Source organism: Schistocerca americana, chromosome 3 (assembly GCF_021461395.2).
Source record: "Schistocerca americana isolate TAMUIC-IGC-003095 chromosome 3, iqSchAmer2.1, whole genome shotgun sequence".
Classification (NCBI taxonomy): Eukaryota; Metazoa; Arthropoda; class Insecta; order Orthoptera; family Acrididae; genus Schistocerca; species Schistocerca americana.
This window is the reverse complement of record NC_060121.1, coordinates 925,850,280-925,870,119: the sequence shown is the minus strand read 5'-3', so window position 1 is coordinate 925,870,119 and position 19,840 is coordinate 925,850,280. Positions and strand designations below refer to the sequence as shown.

At 39.2% G+C, this 19,840-nt stretch overlaps 1 protein-coding gene across 3 annotated transcripts in view; it reads right to left on the bottom strand.

The window, feature by feature from the left end:
* Positions 1-19,840, bottom strand: part of LOC124607264 (2-oxoglutarate and iron-dependent oxygenase domain-containing protein 3-like) — a 50,393-nt gene that overhangs the window by 23,342 nt on the left and 7,211 nt on the right. For all 3 annotated transcript variants that reach the window (XM_047139540.1, XM_047139538.1, XM_047139539.1), the window contains 3 exons: positions 7,836-8,038; positions 7,455-7,689; positions 5,116-5,269 (listed from right to left, as the gene is read on the bottom strand). In XM_047139540.1, the coding sequence (XP_046995496.1) occupies positions 5,116-5,269; positions 7,455-7,689; positions 7,836-8,038 (592 nt within the window). The remainder of the gene's footprint in view (positions 1-5,115; positions 5,270-7,454; positions 7,690-7,835; positions 8,039-19,840) is intronic.

The window sequence follows — 19,840 nt, the reverse complement described above, 5'->3', positions numbered from 1 at the left end:
GAAACAAAAACGGGATTTTTCCAGTGTCTTTCTTTTGTTTTATTTCAAATTTCCCTGATTTTCAGAACCTATGGCAACCCTAGTTATTAAATATTATGCCTGATCTTCACTATATGCTTTTACAGCAGCTCATCTGACAATGTCCATGTTACTGAATTGCAGACACTGGGCCATCACAGACACTGTTGCGCCTTTGCCCTGTTCTGAATTTTCAAAATACATAAACAATTGTTCAGAAAATGGATGCTAAGTAATTAACTGTTTTCAGTCTCTAGTTACTGCTGTATGAGCAATGTAACATTAAGGTTTAACACATCTGAGTGGAACACCTCCAAGAGTTGGTGCCATAAAATGTATAGTACGGTAGCTCTGTGTCACAATTAGATAATGTACACCAGTATTTTACATTACTACCCACATTAGTTTACAATTTTATAAGTCCTCCACCACTGCTGCTCCACCTTTTTTTTTTCTTTCTTTTTTTCTTTTTCTTTTCCTACTGCTCTGTCACAGTTCCACCTGGCAAAGCAAATGACTCTTGCAATCAACTCTGCGATCAACCCAACATAATGACATCATAAGGAGGGTGCCGCAAGCCATCTTAATAACTAGGCTCACTTGTGAAAGCAAATGTAGTCAGTATGCAAGAAACCATATTCAGCACACTGACACTGTAGAAATTGCCACCTGGGACTTCTGAAAGGAGTAATTATGACACATGACAGCACTGAAAGGCCTCGTGCGGCACTGACCTAACAGGACAGCTTGGGGCAAATGTCACAATTTCCCAGTGATTATAAATACTCTGAAGCCAGGGGCAGTGTTGTTTCAGAAACACTAGTCAACTTGGCTTGCATATATACTGCCTAATTCAGACAGACATTATGCTGGCATCAGCAGCTGCTAGCTATGATGGGAAGCCCAAAATGGTCGAATTGAGATGAGTCGACAATCTTAGTCGTACAAGAACAATGTCTTTGAGATTCTAGTACTGACTGTATCTGCCCTGTGTTCATGCCTAGCCAGTTGCTGGGATACCAGAGGACACTGAGCTGGAAGGGAGCACACGCAGCAGTGGCAGATGTGGAGGTAGGGTCACACTCGGCTACTGACGGGGAGCCGTGGGCAGTTTGGAGCCTGCGCTGGAGGCCTGCACTTTCCGAGGATGTGTGAGCACTCCCTTTGGCCGAATGTAGCTGGAAGGTGGTGGCCTGGCTGTGGAGTATTATCAGAGCCATCATGCTCATTGGGAATTTAGCTGTCAGCTACTTAACCACTCAAGGAAGCAAGCCTGCTTGACGAATCATTGCCACTCCACGCTGTGGGCTATGGTGAGACCTATTGGTAACAAGTATTAATTTTGTTCTTAACCTACAAGAGAACAACTGCATCCTGGTTGCTTTCATGCCAGCTTGATACTTCAGTCATTACTCCAGTCTGGCACTGTGTTTTGGTGCTAGGCATGTACTCAAAATTTGTGGTGAATGTGCATTAAATTTTCAATTTTGATGTAGTCTGCACAAGAGTTGCTTTCTGTTATATCATTTTGTAGATTACTTACACTGTTCTTTTGTGTCATGTTTTCCGGTTTTCTTTAAGGTGTTTTGTATTTTATTTAAGCGATGTTCAAGGCAGTTACTACTAAGATTAACCATAAGCTGCCTGCCTTACGTATTTATCTAGTGTTTGGCATTTTATGAATAGTGTTTATTCAAAGTTCATAAGCCTTTTCATGGTTCTGACATTCCATAAGAATACTGCTTATGGCTTAGTGCTTCCCCAATTGCCTTTATTTTGTTAGTTTACTGTTCAATGCTTTGAGTTCTTGTCAAACTTATTTTATGCATTGATTTTAAATTTAACTAAAATAGTCTTTAATTGTCTATATTTGTATGTTGCAAGAGAGATTAGCCATTACTCACTGCGTTATTCATCACAGACCCAGTGCCTTAGTTGATCCAATGACAATCGGCAAACAGATTTTGTGATATATCAATGAAAAAAGATCCATTTTGGTAAGGCAGCTGGCCTGTTGATTACATCAAGCATGTGTTACAAGTCATTTGCTATTTTCATGAAGTAGTTGACTGCTTGATAACTATTTGCTCATTTGTTTATTTACAGTGAAAAAAAATAACACTGCCTATAGGTGATCTTTAGCACCTCACTTTTTCAGCCTACTATTACGCTTGGACATTGTGCCTATAGGTCACTGTGAAGTTACTTATGAACTTCTTGTGTATTACCAAAATTTCAGGCAAATCCTAAAGCAACATCACCATTTGTAAAGCTTGTTGTATGGCCCCCGGCCATTAATTCAGTTATCCTACACATATTTTCGTTTTAGAATAGTATTGAAGTTCCTCGTTTGATAAATTTTAGTACCTAAAAATTTTGTTACTGTTTTATTATTGGGCCATAAGCCATTTATGTTATTGCTAAGTTTAATTATTGATTTCATCAACTGATGTTCTTGACCTGCAGTTAGTTGTCTGTTTATACTTTCATCGCTTCTACCTGGTACTTTTACCACACTTACCTGTAAGTTTAAATTATTTTTGCTTACCAATGGAACACAACTTTTATTTGGCCTTAAGCCAATTTTGCAGTTGTTAAGTGTAGTCAATTCATTTCCTGAATTTTTCTGTTAACGAGTAATACCACAGGCTGATTAACAATTTGGTAGCAAGTACTAAGTATTTGAATAGTTTGGTAATTCCATTTGGACTCTCCCATGTGGGGCAACTATGTTGTTTTTTAATAACCTCTTTACTTACAAGCATTTCAAGTATTGAATCTAGCTCTTTGTGTTTCCTCACTGTAAACATTTTAGTTGTTTTCAATAATAAATTGTGGTTAAAGAATACTTTATTGGTGGTCCCATTACCTTTCCACTCCCCACACACCTTCCTACCACTTCAAATGTGCCATTATTGGACTCTGTCTTCACTAGCCGCCGGCTGCTGCTTGTGTCACCTTTTCACCAGTAGGGCACCCACTGTTTATCACCTCCCTGGCAGGCCAGGGCTCAAGCCTCGGTCATACAGACGCCTAGCCATCACAACCTGAGTGTATAACCACTACTTCTGCTCATTGCCACTGCCATTATCCATGCTGCGGGCTGCAGCTCGACTCCGTCTGTCCCCCGTGCTTCTCGTCAAGCACCATAACGACACCAGCTGCCAATGCCAACATTTTCTGTCAACCACTAGCTGTCACCCACACCTGTACGTCTTCACCTCGACTACTGTACTGACTACACCGTTCCACCAGCTGCTGCCACTGCCTGAGGGAAAACACCACACCCTGTCCATACGAGGGGCTGCTATTGACATCAGCACACTTCGCCAGCCGAGGCCATCCTCTCCAGCACTGTGCTCGTGCTTCTTAAGGAATTATTCCATGTACTGTTCCCATGATGGATCAATGTTTGACACCTGCCACCGCAACACTGCAGTCATGCCCTGTGTGGTGAACTGCACGCACCGCGACCATACTGCCTACTAGATCCATCCATCTACACTGTTGGAACAGTACTGCACAAATGCTGAATAGGTCTCTTACTAAAACATCATCCACTGATGAATGAATGACTTTAAAATTATGCTTTTCCAGATAACCACTCTTCAGATATCAGATACATCGAGATGTACAGATGAAATGAAACTATGTGTTACATACGTAACTGTCAGAGGCTGTTCTTCTTGTCACATCTTCAACTGTCTACATTGTGGCTGTTCTTTCAGACATTCAAGTAAATATTACAAGGCCATGCAAGCACGTGATGACAACAACATTGGTATCGACTCCTCATTGTCTCATTCTCCGTGTTGCAGGAATCCAAGTAACACTGCGAGCATTAGGTAATGAATTCAATGGACTACGATATAAAGATGTAAAGAGGGTGACGGATAGCTGAAGTGGTTAAGGTGACCACTCATGATAAACAGGAAATCCGAGTTCGAGTCCTGGTCCTGCATAAATTTTCATATCTCACTACTGGGTAGTAGATCTACACCTAATACAGCTAATGTCAAAGATTTGCACTCAGCAAATTAATTTTGAGATAATTAAATGCCTCAACAACTATATCACTCAGTTTCAATTTTTGGCAGCTCTCGTGAAAATGTCCCCAATAAACAGTCCTACACAACTAATTCTATGAGCTATACTGTATTGAAAAGAAGTACTACATAAGCCAGCCCAGCTACTACAATTTTATTTTGCATTCCATCAGTGTTCAAATAGGCATCCATCTTTACACTGATCAAATCAAATCAATTTTATAATTCCTCCAAAATACATTTCAGCTTTCATTAATTGAACATTCTTGTTATCTGATGTTTAACATCATACATATTAGCAGATCATGAAAAAAGGAAAGAAAAAGTGAAAAATATAGAAAAAATTCTTTGATGTATCTTCAAGCGAAAAAGTTAAAAGCACAAACTAGTAACATTAGAACTTAACATCCTATCGACCTCAAGTTTGTTAGAAATGTAGCAGAATCTCAGACAGTGCAAGGACAGGCAAACAACTTAGCTGCATTCTTTTTAAAGAAACCAATTTAGGACAATTATGAAATACCTTAGTACAAGATATTTTTTACAAAAGTAGTTCATTCTTTTGTAATAAACCAGTTCTTATTAAGATCACGCTGGATTTTGTCCAAAGACCTCCAACATGCCTTTTTGCCACAGAAACCTGTGCACTCTTGCACTCCTGTTATTTTAAATCAGAAGCCTATTGAAATTTCCATGGTATATTAAATTGGTGTGCTGCACCAGGAATCGAACCTAGAACCTTGACTTTCGCAAGATATGCTCTTACTGACAGAGTTACCCAGTCCCCCACACTGTTTTAATCTGGCCCAATAAGTTTGAAAACAGCGTACACACTGCTGCAGAATGAAGATTCACTCCAGAGACTTGCCCTTCATTATATATTTACATATAATAAATGCACATTAACATAATTTCAATAAATGTATCAGACCCCTTTTGTAAAAAGAATCACCACCATTTACACATATTTCATGTATGAACTGTTAAATATACATTAACTGCACCAGTCCACTGAAGGTTTCAGATCGTTAACACATTCAACACAACTCACCTTATCCACATGTGGGTGCCAATATTCATCATGTACAGTCTTCGGAGGAGCATCAGTCAGGCGAGAAAAGAATGTGGGATGTGTTAAATGGATTGCAGTGTAGTCCAAACCGAAATGATATGCAACAGCTTGCTGGATCTTTAATTTCACAATTCTAAAATGAGACAGTTAGCACTAATTAAATTTTAATACAGGATGCAATAAGCATTTAAAATGGGTCATATAAAATTCTGAAAGCAAACTACAAAACACAAGATGTAAAATGTTACAGGACACAATTATAATTAATGAGGGGAAAAATAGGGCATTGTCTCTTCTACCCTTTGCACTTATCCTTTCTCATGCTCATGCTTTGCCTCTACAGCTAGCAATATCTCTTCACTGCTGATCACATTGAGTTCTCCTCAATAACATCTCTAACCAACTACAGGGATTTTACTCATAAAGCACACAAACAATAGTGCCGGAAAGTAATACAGCTTTCTTTGGTTTCCTACCATCCTTCACAACTGGTATAAAAGATTCAGAAAATGAGACATGAATTTAACAATAAAACTGCTCTAGGAAGCACTTCAGAGCATTTTACTGTTACTTCATGACACAGGAGTCAGTCATTAAACTTCAGTTTATATTTACTGTAACTGCTAAATTATGGTGAGTTGTGTTTTCAGCATACAAAATATGAGGTTGGTGCATAAGTTCACAGCATTTGTGTTTTGCCTGTTGGTACTAGAGTTGCTATGGGTTTAATTATTGATGTCATTTTTTATTTGTAGTTCACTGTTGCTATTTGAGTTTACATATTGTCATTTGGAGATAGTGAGTAGAGCTGTGGAGGCTAGAAAATAGAGTGCCAAGTGAAAAAATCTGAACATTTCCAACATATTCTTCTACCTGAGTTCAATAGAAGACTGACAGCAGTGGAGGCAGCTATAGACATTTGTGCTGTGTATGCGGATAATGCCACTGATTTACTCATTGTACAGAGAATTTGTTTTAACATTAGTGATTCTCCACATTCAAGAATACCTTCAGAGTTTGATGAAGATTGTTTAAATGCATTAATCCACAATGATACACATCAGTCAACTCGAGAACTGGCAAATGTGATGAACTGTGATCGTTCCATCGTGCAACATTTGCATGCAACGGCAAAGGTTCAGAAATCATATGTATGGGTGCCGAATGCTCTAAACCAAAACCACAAAAATCAGTGGGTGGATTTCTGTGCAAAAATTTGCATTTCTGCTTGCTCGTCATCAACTGGTTCTTGAACAACACTGACCATTCCTATTCTGTATCATTACTGGTGACAAGAAATGGTGTCTTTATGCTAATACAAGGAAAAGAATTGTTGAGCCCAAACAAAGCAGCAACTTCCCGTACAAAGACCTGCGCACATCTACTAAAGATAATGTTGTGCATCTGGTGGAATAGCGGAAGTGTGGTGTACTATGAATTGCTTCCCTGAGGAATAACCATCACTGCTGATATTTACTGTCAGCAACTGGAATGTCTTGCACACACAAACCAAGAATGATGATCAGGAAGACTGAATGAAGTGATGCTAATCTACGATAACGCCGGCTCACATTCTGCTAGACTGGCAAAAACACTATACAAGAACTGGGCTGGAAAATCATTCCACACCCACCTTATTCACCTGATCCCGCACTCTCAGATTTTCACCTTTTCCACTCACTATTGAACAACCTACAAAGAACTTCATTTTCGGATGAAAATGCACTCCGAGCATGGTTTGATGAATTCTTTGCCTCAAACCCATGTGATTTTACTGTTGCAGAATAGAAAAGTCACCCCACTGTTGGCAGACTGCTGTAAATAGTGAAGGAGAATATATTACTGATGACTGAAGTCTCTGTTACGTGCATCTGTTGTGTTTATTAAACTTGTGGAAAAATACTACCAAACTACTACACCAGCCCAATATTACACAAACCATTGGTTTTCGTTCACTGGTTCAAAAGAAGTGGCCATTTTAAATTTGTCACAATAAATTAAGAGTGTATATCACAATACCTCAGTAAACATATGAATTTAAAATAATGGGGTGATTTTTGCCACAGGAAAGATGTGTTAAAAGTGAAAAATACGTTTACAAGGATAGGCTCACTCCAAGCACAAATTGTTCTCAAATGATACTCACTTCTGGTAAATAATTAGCCTACTATTAAAAAAATCAGTCTAGCCTTTCTCTGCATAACTATTTACTTAGATGACATCACAAATTAATGGCTTCAAATTGGGTACTTTTCTTTCTGTCTTCCACCACACATTCAAAATTACAACTGACTGTTTGAAAAACACAGTATGCTTACTTGTATATTGCAAAGTCAGGTTTCTTGAATAAATTCTTTGCCTTTTCCAACATATATATGTTGGTGAAAGTTCTTCCATGTGACAGCGCTCCTGAGTGGAGGTCCAAAATTGAAGCTCCTCCATCGGAGCCACCAAGTCCAATACCTCGTTGAGCAAGACTGAGCAGCATCTCTGCCTCTGTTGCTGAAACTAACTTATCAGATACCAACCGTCCACAACGGGCAGGTGCACATCCTGCAGAAAAAATAAAAACTGATATTATGAGAGGAGGTCAATCTTATTGCTGATGTTTCCAACTCCTTGTGCATAAAATAAATTTGCATTGTTGACCAGTTAGGCAGAAGCTGATATACACAGACTTTTTTATTTTTATTCTGTACCTGGAAATTTCATGAGCTCTGCTTTTATTTCATTTGAACAGGCAATGTCTTGTGCTTGGTGTTGCAAAACATCCTTTTGTTTTGCTATGCATATTTCACGAGAGTTCTTCGATGTAAAATATACTACCGCCATGACTCCAACCATCAGTATGCCTCTTGCCCAAAGTCTTTGCTTTGGAAACTTTGGCATAGGACCATATTTCCTGAAAATGTGATAATGAAAAAATAAAACTCCAATGGACATATAGTTAATATATTTATTTCAGTTTAGATAGTGACTATGTTACACAACAGCTCAAATTTAATCATGTGTTTATATATTTTTATTCAAAATTCAAATGGCTCTGAGCACTATGGGACTTAACATCTGAGGTCATCAGTCTACTAGACTTGGAACTACTTAAACCTAACTAACCTAAGGACATCACACACATCCATGCCAGAGGCAGGATTCAAACCTGCGACCGTAGCAGCAGCGCGGTTCCGGACTGAAGCGTCTAGAACCGCTCGGCCACAGCGGCTGGCCCTATTTTTATTCCACAGAGCCTGTGTGTCTAAGATACATGATAACAGAACATGTCATTTCAAATGTGAAACTGTTGCAAGATCTATAAAATGCTAAAATGAAAATAATGTGACAATAACAAACATTCAGCATAAAAATGTTCCTTCATTTTTCAAAGATGAATAATTAGAAAGATTTATAATAATAATTTTGTTGTAAAACATAATAATCATTACAGTTTAAAGCCAACTGCAGATAAAGCACGGTTGTAATGAAAGATGTGAGCAGAACAAGATGAATGACACTGTCAGAAAGACTCAAATTTTATCTGACTGGAAGTGAAGACAGTTGCCAAAGAAATGATTTGTCAACAAGGAGAGAAATTATGTTTTATTTTCTTTCACTCAGGCAAATTTGATAAGTGAACTGAATTATAAATATGAAATTTGTGCCCATGTGCACCTTAGAATATCGTAGCATATACGCAAGAAACACAGAGAGCCACTCATGTAAAGAAGAGACAGTTCCCAATCAGCAACAAGTGGCTTCAAATTTTATTTTTTTCTGAAGTAACCTGCTATGGAAACGAATGAAGTGTTGTAATAGGCATGTACAGAACATGTTTCTCACAATCGACCACATTTTAATGATTCAAACAATTTAAGGACTCATCTTTTAATCTGTAAAAAGTACTAAATGGAAAGAAGGAAGACTAGGGTTTAACATTCTATTGTTGACAAGGTCATTAGAGACAGGGCATAAGCTTTGACTGGGAAACGACGCGAAAGGAAATTGGACATGCACTTTCCAGGCAACCACCTCAACATCTGTCTTAAGTGAGTTAGAGAAATCACAGAAAATCTAAATCTGGATGGCTGAAGGGTATTTGAAGTGAATATGAGTTCAGTGTCTCACCACTGCACCACTTCTCAGGCTGTCTAATGCTCTTGCTGCTACTACACTTCATGCCACAACACAAAGATAAGCAAATAAATGAGCATACAGTGACAAGAGATGCTGAACATTACTGCAGTTACCATTTTCATTTGTCTACAGTGAGCATCAAACTGCCAAGTCTGAAGAGGAGAAAATCTGCTGAGACTATGGCAGCAGTGAAGCATGACGTGGCCTACCTCTGCTGCATTATTACACACACAATGACGGCTGGCTTTATCATACAGGCCTCGAAAGGGTTGCCAGCATGCTCTGTCTGGAAATCATCCAGATCATGTACAATAAAAAATGCTACCATTACTCAGTCTTTGGAGAAAGCCACCTACTGTCACCAACTCTGAGAAATAATCAAGACTGCAGGATTCCACAGCTGGTGCTTCATCCCTTTGCAGTATCTGATTTTCTTGGGATTTTAATGATGGTTTACGATACATGATTCTTCCTAAGATTTCATCTCCTGCTGTGGAGACTGACATTCATCGAGCAATAAACATCATATAATGCAAGCAACTGATATGACTGTATTCATCTGCTCAGCACATATTCTATGAGAAAACACCACAACTTATACAGTCACACAATACCTTCCAGTACAGAACACTGATCACTATCCATACAGCTCAAGTCTTCCACACATACTGCTGCTGTGTGGTAGACATTTTAAACCAACAGAGACAATCTGGAAGAATGAGATGATTCAGAAGAAATAAACAAAGGCTGGGATCCAATTCTTCGTAGAGAATATTACGACACTGAAAGACTAGTAATCTTGGTTTCACAGTGCTTTATCTGGTACCTGACAAAACTCATTCTAAGGCCAAAAACGGTGGGCTTTCTAAAGTGCCTGATGCTTCTGCACTCAAAATCTGGTTAGCTAATTTACATGTTCTGCATGTCACATTTGTAACTATTCACTGAGATATGGAAAATGTCAGTAAGTCTACTAATAAGATGTATTTTCACTGTTGGTGGTTACACAACTGCATGTTTGAAATTTTAACCTACAACAAAATTCAATAAATGTAATCCAGCCACATGCAGAAACTGTCTACTTGGAAATGCATCTACAGAATAGGACAACTTGTCAAGCAGAAAAGATTTCAATTCGTTTTTAAAACTTTTCACTATTTGCCATCACTTTCAATTCACAAGGGTGGTGGTCAGTTATTTTTATTTTTTAAGCTCTTCCTGATTCTTTGCAACCAATATCATAAGAGACTAAATACACTGTGAGGCTGTTGTTATTATGCTCAATTTTTTAAACAGTTGCTTACATGAGGTTACAGCAGAGTACTGAATACTGTACTTTGTTTCTATGTGTTGAATTACCTAAGAAATTGTTCCATGTAACATCAATTAATATAAGTATGCAACATATGCTAATTTTTTAACTCTTTCATCAGTTATTATACAAAGTAGCTGTAACAACTGTTAAGCAGCATTGCGATGGTATGCAATGAAGACCTCGTTAACTCAATCTGTCAGTGAAGACCTTGTAATACCAGTAACCATTTACTCCATGATCAAAGATATATTAAAAACTGCAGAGACTTCTTTAATCTGCCAATAACTAGACTTCTACTGCATAGTTACACTTGTAGCAACTTTATCTGTATCACTTTACACTATATTCTACGAAACCGTTTTTGCACCTCCTGTAAAATTTAACAAATGGAGTTACAAGGTTTTCATTGCTTACCATTGACGGGTGATTCTGAACACAAATTGTCCAAAACCCAACTTACATTCTTCACAAATGATATCTGACAACCCACAGAAAGGTAACCACTTGGATTTAATGTTTCCAGATCATTTTTAAACTTTTTGATTCAGTACCACAACAACAGATGCGATGGAAAATGTCCTTAAGAGGTATCATTTCAGACTGGTAGCTGGACACAGAACTTCTTGAAAGGCAAAAATCAGCATGCTATGTTGGACAGTGAATAAGGGTAGAGGATAAGGATAAAGATAAGCTGAACAGATAAAAATTGGGCAACATCCATTCAGCACTAGACAAAATATCAGCCTGGTGCAAAGATTCAGAACTAACTTTCATTCTGGATGAATGTTAAGCTGTGCACTTCTATGGACAATAAAATTCAACAGTCTTGGACTCGGGAATGGCTTAAGGCCCAAGTGACGCAAGCCACTGCTTGGGGCACCATGCTGAGAGGGGTGCCACAGCTGTAAGATGTTCAGATGAAAGTATGTGACGAGAAAGAGAGGACAAGGGATATCCAAATTACAAGTCGCGTGTGTGGAAAAAATGTTCTCAAATCGCCTCTGCTAGGTGTACCCAATTAATGAGTCAATCATGTCGTACAAACATGGGAGTAACAATCACAGTGGAATGATCACACAGACAAAAGTTTAAAATCAAATGTATGGTATGATTTTATACATTCATAAGAAAGCAGGACGCTTTGGTTCATCAAGAGAGACTGTTCTTTCCTTATGAAAGATTTAAACAATCTATACGTAAAGACTGTTTTATGGAACTATCTTCTTGGGTAATGCATCAAAAGTAAATAAACACTAATTCTGTAGAAGTGCCAGTAAGAATATTGTGTAAAATAGATAACTGAACATCTTGCAGGGGCATTGTTAAGAATCATGGCATTCTTATACCCACCTTCCTGTGAATTTACTCCTTAAATGGTGTTTGTTATCAATAAAAATCAGTTTCCGCTGAACTCCAACTTGTACAAGCACGATACAAGGAAAAAAAAAATTTTCTTTAATGTAGAATTTGTCTCCCAGTATGGTGTGTAGTCGAGTTAGGTATTCTGGTGTAAAGGTATTCAACAAAGTCCCACATAACATAAGGCCAGAAACTGGAAATCCCTACCAATTCAAAAGGCTGTTCAAAACTTACTTCATTTGACAGTCCTGTAAATTATTTAGAATCAAAGACTGAAAATTCCTGTCAGCTACATGGCAAGCAGTAGCATTAATTAAAAAATCTGTATGGCAAGCAATGGTATCTTGTAAAAAAGTATCTTTCCTTACAGATGTAGGTAATCAGCTTCTTTGAAAAACAGCCACATAATCAAGTACATATTAAGATACCAATATAAGGTAAACAGCAGTTGCTTAAAACTAGAGAACATCTGATCACAATTGGTGTAGGTACACCTTCTGAAATGGCAGCCATTTAACTAAAAATGCTAGACATCCTTGAGAAGTTAATTATTCTGTGCCTGTACCACCCACCTAGCGGTAATGTGGACACTTTATCAACAAATTAACTGAATGTAATCAAACCCTCTTGCAGCCATTGTTACTGTCAATAAAATTCTGGATAAAAAGGAATATTTGGTATGAGCCATCATCTTTGACCAGTGACTTAGAAAACACAACACACAACTTATAAATAACATTGTGACAGTAATGTAATATCAGTGACTTTTTTCAAATGGGCTAAGCTGCAGATCAGTCTGTCACCACAGGTGTCCCCCCCCCTCCCCCCCCCCCACCCCTCCCCCACACACACATTCATTGACTTCACCAACCCACAACCAAATTGTCACCTTCCTACCTAACCTAGACCTCAAGCAAGGTACAGATCAATATGTCACCACAACCAGGTTGTTTAGCTTTCATAGTAACTGGTTTCACCAACTAACGTAACTGTGTACATACACATCAAAATTTGACATCACAGCAGCCATTAACAATACATCGCTGGTCAAGGTTGACAACTCCTATCGTATATTCCTCCTGACCCAAAATTGTTCAATGTATGCTACCCCAGTGTTAATAAGTAAAATACTCCAACGTTTCAGTCACTGCTCCAAATGGCCTTCTTCAGGGTGTTGTGCTGACTGCTGATGAGAAAAACTTCAATTCTTCTTTAAAAACCACCTATTCCAGGTGGAAAGGGGAGTTTTATGAACAGATAGACTGTGTAGCTATGGGTTCCTCTCTCTCACCTACCGCACCAGACATTTCAATGGAGCATCTGAAGACATTTCAATTGACGCATCTGAAGAAACAGTCCACACTGTTACACCCAGAATGCTGGTTCCAGCACTATGATGATATCTTCGTCATCTGGCCACACGGAGAAGAAGAGCTAGGGAACTTCCTCCAACACCTAAATAAATAGCACAGCAAGACTGAATTTACTATGGAGATAAAAAAGAATGGGGTGTTGCCTTTCCTTGGTAGTTTACCAAAAAACCTGATGGTAAACTTGGCCACAGAGTAAGTAGAAAATCCACTGGCATGGACAGGTATCTACACGTCGCCTCCCATTATCATTCTAAGCAGAAGAAATCTGCCCTTCATACATTAACTAGAGGGCCCACAGAATCAGCAAAGAAAAGCATTTGAAGGCTAAGCTACATAACCTCAAATTCATCTTTGGAACCAATGTTTATGGGATAAAGAGGACAGAGAAAACTATGGCAACAAAGGATGAAGGTAATATGGACTCTCTGCTGAGCAGGTATCAAGCCACTTTTTCAAAGCAGCAACAAAATAAAAGATGTCTTTGCTCAACAAACTGCATACTGCTGGAGTCTACAAAACTGGCTGTGAGCGTGGACTAGTGTAAGTAGGTGAGGCAGGGTGACACATTAGCACAAAGACATCTGAAAATGAAAGACAGATGCATCTGAGATGAAACAACAAGTCAGAGTGGTGATGGAACATCAGGATGAGAGCACCAACCAATAATCGTACTGGTGAAACAGTCACTTACCTTGAGAGGCGAGGTTACAGAGGCAATAGAAATAGCTAAGTGGCCTGCTAACATGAATAAAGAAGACAGCTACAGACTTCCAGTGCCTTGGCTGCCAGCAGTAACAGCACTTAGGGATGACAGTGTTCGCGGAGCAACCCACACATGCCTGCAGGAGACCACAGCAGCTGTACGTACGCAGACTACTGGCATGCCTAATTTTCAATACCCAATCAGACTACAAAAACAGCTTCTTCCCTTACCATGTAAGAAATTAAGTTTTTCTAGTTCAGTGCAAAATCCTGAGGAAGGCCATTTGCAATAGTCACCAAAACATTTCAAAATTTTACATGTTAACACGGTCACAATCCCTGAAGAATTTTATTGGCTATCTAACTGAAGTCCTAGAAAGAATTGCAGCCTCCAAAACTATCACTAGTGTTGAGGATGAAATCAGTAATAATGTCCTAAATATTTTGAGCACATGTGGTGTGATAGAAATGGTAAACTCTGCTAGAAGAGCATCAAAAAGTTTAGCTTCAGTTTTAGGCCTTTCGCAAACATATATTGACAGGGAGAATTGTAAAGTATTCGTAAGACATCATGATCTTTTCGAGCATTACTGCCAGATAATAAAGCTACAGACAGGCTGCAATTGATTCTTCTTGGAGTGTAAAATACAGGGTTATTACAAATGATTGAAGCGATTTCACAGCTCTACAATAACTTTATTATTTGAGATATTTTCACAATGCTTTGCACACACATACAAAAACTCAAAAAGTTTTTTTAGGCATTCACAAATGTTCGATATGTGCCCCTTTAGTGATTCGGCAGACATCAAGCCGATAATCAAGTTCCTCCCACACTCGGCGCAGCATGTGCACATCAATGAGTTGATGCGAGCTCGCAGTTCTGGCACGTTTCTTGGTAGAGGAGGTTTAAACACTGAATCTTTCACATAACCCCACAGAAAGAAATCGCATGGGGTTAAGTCAGGAGAGCGTGGAGGCCATGACATGAATTGCTGATCATGATCACCACGACCAATCCATCGGTTTTCCAATCTCCTTTTTAAGAAATGCCGAACATCATGATGGAAGTGCGGTGGAGCACCATCCTGTTGAAAGATGAAGTCGGCGCTGTCGGTCTCCAGTTGTGGCATGAGCCAATTTTCCAGCATGTCCAGATACACGTGTCCTGTAACGTTTTTTTCGCAGAAGAAAAAGGGGCCATAAACTTTAAACCGTGAGATTGCACAAAACACGTTAACTTTTGGTGAATTGCGAATTTGCTGCACGAATGCGTGAGGATTCTCTACCACCCAGATTCGCACATTGTGTCTGTTCACTTCACCATTAAGAAAAAATGTTGCTTCATCACTGAAAACAAGTTTCGCACTGAACGCATCCTCTTCCATGAGCTGTTGCAACCGCGCCAAAAATTCAAAGCGTTTGACTTTGTCATCGGGTGTCAGGGCTTGTAGCAATTGTAAACGGTAAGGCTTCTGCTTTAGCCTTTTCCGTAAGATTTTCCAAACCGTCGGCTGTGGTACATTTAGCTACCTGCTTGCTTTAATCGTCGACTTCCGCGGGCTACGCGTGAAACTTGCCTGCACGCGTTCAACCATTTCTTCGCTCACTGCAGGTCGACCCGTTGATTTCCACTTACAGAGGCATCCAGAAGCTTTAAACTGCGCATACCATCGCCGAATGGAGTTAGCAGTTGGTGGATCTTTGTTGAACTTCGTCCTGAAGTCTCGTTGCACTGTTATGACTGACTGATGTGAGTGCATTTCAAGCACGACATACGCTTTCTCGGCTCCTGTCGCCATTTTGTCTCACTGCGCTCTCGAGCGCCCTGGGGCAGAAACCTGAAGTGCGGCTTCAGCCGAACAAAACTTTATGAGTTTTTCTACGTATCTGTAGTGTGTCGTGACCATATGTCAATGAATGGAGCTACAGTGAAGTTATGAAATCGCTTCAATCATTTGTAATAGCCCTGTACATACTTTTTCTAGGGCATTGGTAAATCAAACTTGGGATGAAATGTACATGGAAAACAATGTAGTAGCTAATTTCTCTAAATTCTGCACATTGTTTAAATTAATTTTCCAAACGTAGGCATTTCAGCAGCTAAGAAAAATAACTGTAGCTATTAGAAAGTACACGCTGACACTTAAATTTCTCAGGTCTTTATGGAAGCACTATGTTAATCCACTGTATTTAGATTACTACCAAGATATGAAAAAATATACAGGAGGGTAACACTTCCTGCAAAAAAATGAAAAAAAAAACATACATAATCTTGAAAATAAAAGCAAAGTAGTATGGGTTTTATAAAACGTGAAAATGGAAAAGTTAAACACAAGTATAACAAAATACAAATCAAATGTGGGGGTATAATAATAGAAAATCCTATGGCACTGGCAAATTTTGAAACTTATAGTTCCTCCGGGGATTACAGAAGCGTCCGATTCCACTTGTCTGCTCTGACCTGAAACATTATCAATATGGCAGAAATGACGATTCTCAGCATCTTCAATACGGCACCTATGACATCACTACATACATACGGCAACAAACACAAAATTACATATAAATACGATAATAATAATATCTCCCTCCAAAAATATAGTCAAACAGGACAAATTGAGTGTTTTAGGGTGGGGAAATAAGCTAAATATTAAAATAAAAAAAAGCACACCATGATCCCAAGAAACACAAAACGATTACAAAAAAAAAACACCTACAACTACAAAAATTGGAGTCTGACATTTCTCTTGATTTATATAGGTCAACCACAGCTGACATCCCAAACCACCAACATCTACAACTAAAAAACTTGGAATTGGACATAAAGTTGAATCAGACATTTCCCTCGACCTATACAGGTCAACCACAGCTGATGATACCGAAACACCAAGACCAACACCTACAAAAATTGGACATTCCCCTTGACCTATATAGGTCAACCACAGTTGACGATACCAAAATACCAACATCTACAAAAATTGCAATTGGACATTTCCCTTAATCCATGTAGGTCAACCACAGCTGATGATGCCAAAAAATCAACACCTACAACTATGAAAAATAAAACCAAACCCACAATACCTCAAAAACTTAAAAATCAAACATCCCTACAGAAATAAAAACATAATCTATATATATATATATATATATATATATATATATATATATATACACACACACACACACACACACACACACACACACACACACACACACACACAAAAACAAAGAAACCCAAACACCCACAACCTACCAACCCCAAACATCACCCCTCACCCCCAAACAAAAACCACAAAGAAAACGAAACTCACACCTTACAAATCAACAACTACTGCAACAAAAATGTCCTCTACAACATAATCATAAAACAATCCCCCTCCCCCAACCAAAACCAACCTACCTAAACCCGCATTGATTACCCACAACCCCCCCCCCCCCCCCCCCCCACCAGCACATACCAAACCCTCTCAACTAATCACCTTCGACCTATACATCTTACCCACAGCCCTCAGAAAAACACAATAATCCCCAAGGACACTCTTCCACCAGCAATACTCATCTAAATGAGACTGCAGGTTAGAAGAGTGTCTCTTCCCCATCTGATGACTGATTTAATTGACACCCAAAACCCCTCTATTGTATCAGTACATGCCCCAGTTTCATAATTTGTAAACTCTATAAACTATGGTTCACAACTAAATGATCAAAACCCCTCTAAGACGAAAAAGCATCTGAAACTGCAGTACTCTCCTCCTCAATATACTCTTCAATTAACCCCACCAATTCCCTCGTAGCATAGCCCTACAAAAGTCTGAAAACACAGTCACAAACACAGTCACCATACCCCCCCACCCCCACAAACCAAACAGAGATTTACCCTTCCTCTTCCAAACTGCGACTTGCTGATCTCAACCACCACTCCCGGCCCACCCAACTTACCCCTGTACTTCACATACTCGAAACACAATTACCTACAAAAAGGAAACCAGTCTAACACTGTTCTCTTACTCACTCCAGTCCCATGCACACAAAAACTAATCGAGGACCTATAAGAGAAATAGTATGTTAACAAAATAATCTCTCCCGTGGCCAGCTTAGATTTCTCGAACCATGTACCGCATCCAATGGAGCACCAGATGTTATCACACTGTCACCGCCACATGTACCCCCATCCCTGGTCTGAAGAGGTGCCGGAGCTCCGGTCAACTTCATGTTCTCAAAGCAAATACTGCACTTCACAATTTCAGCAATTAGTCCAAATACCTGGAGGAATTTAATAATGGACAACACGTCATCTGATCAATGCTGTGCATGCCCCCTTTGGTTTCATTGTAGTAGAGATTGATATTTCTTTTTTTTCTCTGTTGACTTTTCCACCTTGTTGAAGTAGGAGATTCTTAGTAGCCTTCAGTGTGGAGATGTATGAAACAACAGTAACTGGTGCGTTGCCTGTTTTCGGATCTGTGAATAAGAACTTAGAGGAATACAGCTCCTGACCCTGCACCTTCTATAGCTGTTCTGGTATGTGTTTTCTATTACTTTTCAATGTTCTCACCAAAGTTAACTTGTCATCATTGTAAAGCTCCTCAGATAGGTCTATGGGAGTCTAATAAGAACCTGTTGTTTATTTCTTCCAATTCCTGCCAGTGGATTCACTGGGCATCTAACAACTGCCTTTGCACTCCATTCCTTGGCAGGTCCCTCATCCATCCCTGCATAGACTTCCATTTTTAGAGCATACCGGGTGTGTGCGTCTGATAACATCCTAATCTATATGCCATACTTCCCAGGCTTGTCTTTTTAAGGGACATCTTCCTTGAAATAGGGAGAGCATTTCATCGATTGTTAGATCTGCACTTGGTAGGTAGTATTTCACAAACATTTTGTCAATTTTGTCTAAAACTTCAGTTTCATCTTTCGGTCCTTGTTTCTTTATCATAAAATCTAATCAGGGGCATAAGTTCTCCACATTGAATATGACTCATTGTAGCTATGTAGATATTCTTTCACAGTACTTTCCCCCATAAGTCCTCAAGATGCAGTCTAGTGTCATTATTTGTGCCCACGAGTATCAAAATACCAATGAAGGCATACATTTCTTCTATGGTTGTAAGTTTTAAGTTCTTATTACAAGCTTCTTGGTTTGTATGGAATGGAAATGAAGTCCCATGCTACTTCACAGAGCATAGGGGAACGATGTGGGAGACCCGCACTGCCGTATTAGGCAAGATCCTAATGGAGGTGGTATGCTGTTGCCATGCTCCGTCCGTAATGGGGATGAATGATGACGATGAAGATGAGACAACATACCCAGTCATCTTGGGCCAAGTGAAAATCCCTGACCCCGCCGGGAATCGAACCCGGTGCCCCGTGCTCGGGAAGCAAGAACACTACCATGAGACTACGAGCAGCAGACTTGGTTTGTATACTCCACGATTATCTTCATTATTTCGGGAGTTATAAACTTTTTGGAAAGATTCTGACACATTAGAGGTCAAGCCTTCACGAGTCAAACCTTCATGAAAATTAACTATATTTTGTACTGACATGTGTACTTGTCTTGGAGGCGCAGTAATATTTTCCCTACCGCTTTTTGCTGTAACAATGATGCTGGAAGCAGATGCATGCTGCTCATCAGGGGATGAACTCTGTGAGCTTCTCATTTTCAATTGCTGCGTCACTATCGAATGTCACAACTGTATCTTCTTCTTGTGGATCACTTTCATCACCTTCACTTGCTTCATTTATTATAACTGATACCTCTTCATCTGTGTGAAACCTCTGATACTGACAAGACATTTTATTAGAACTGCTTGAACAACAA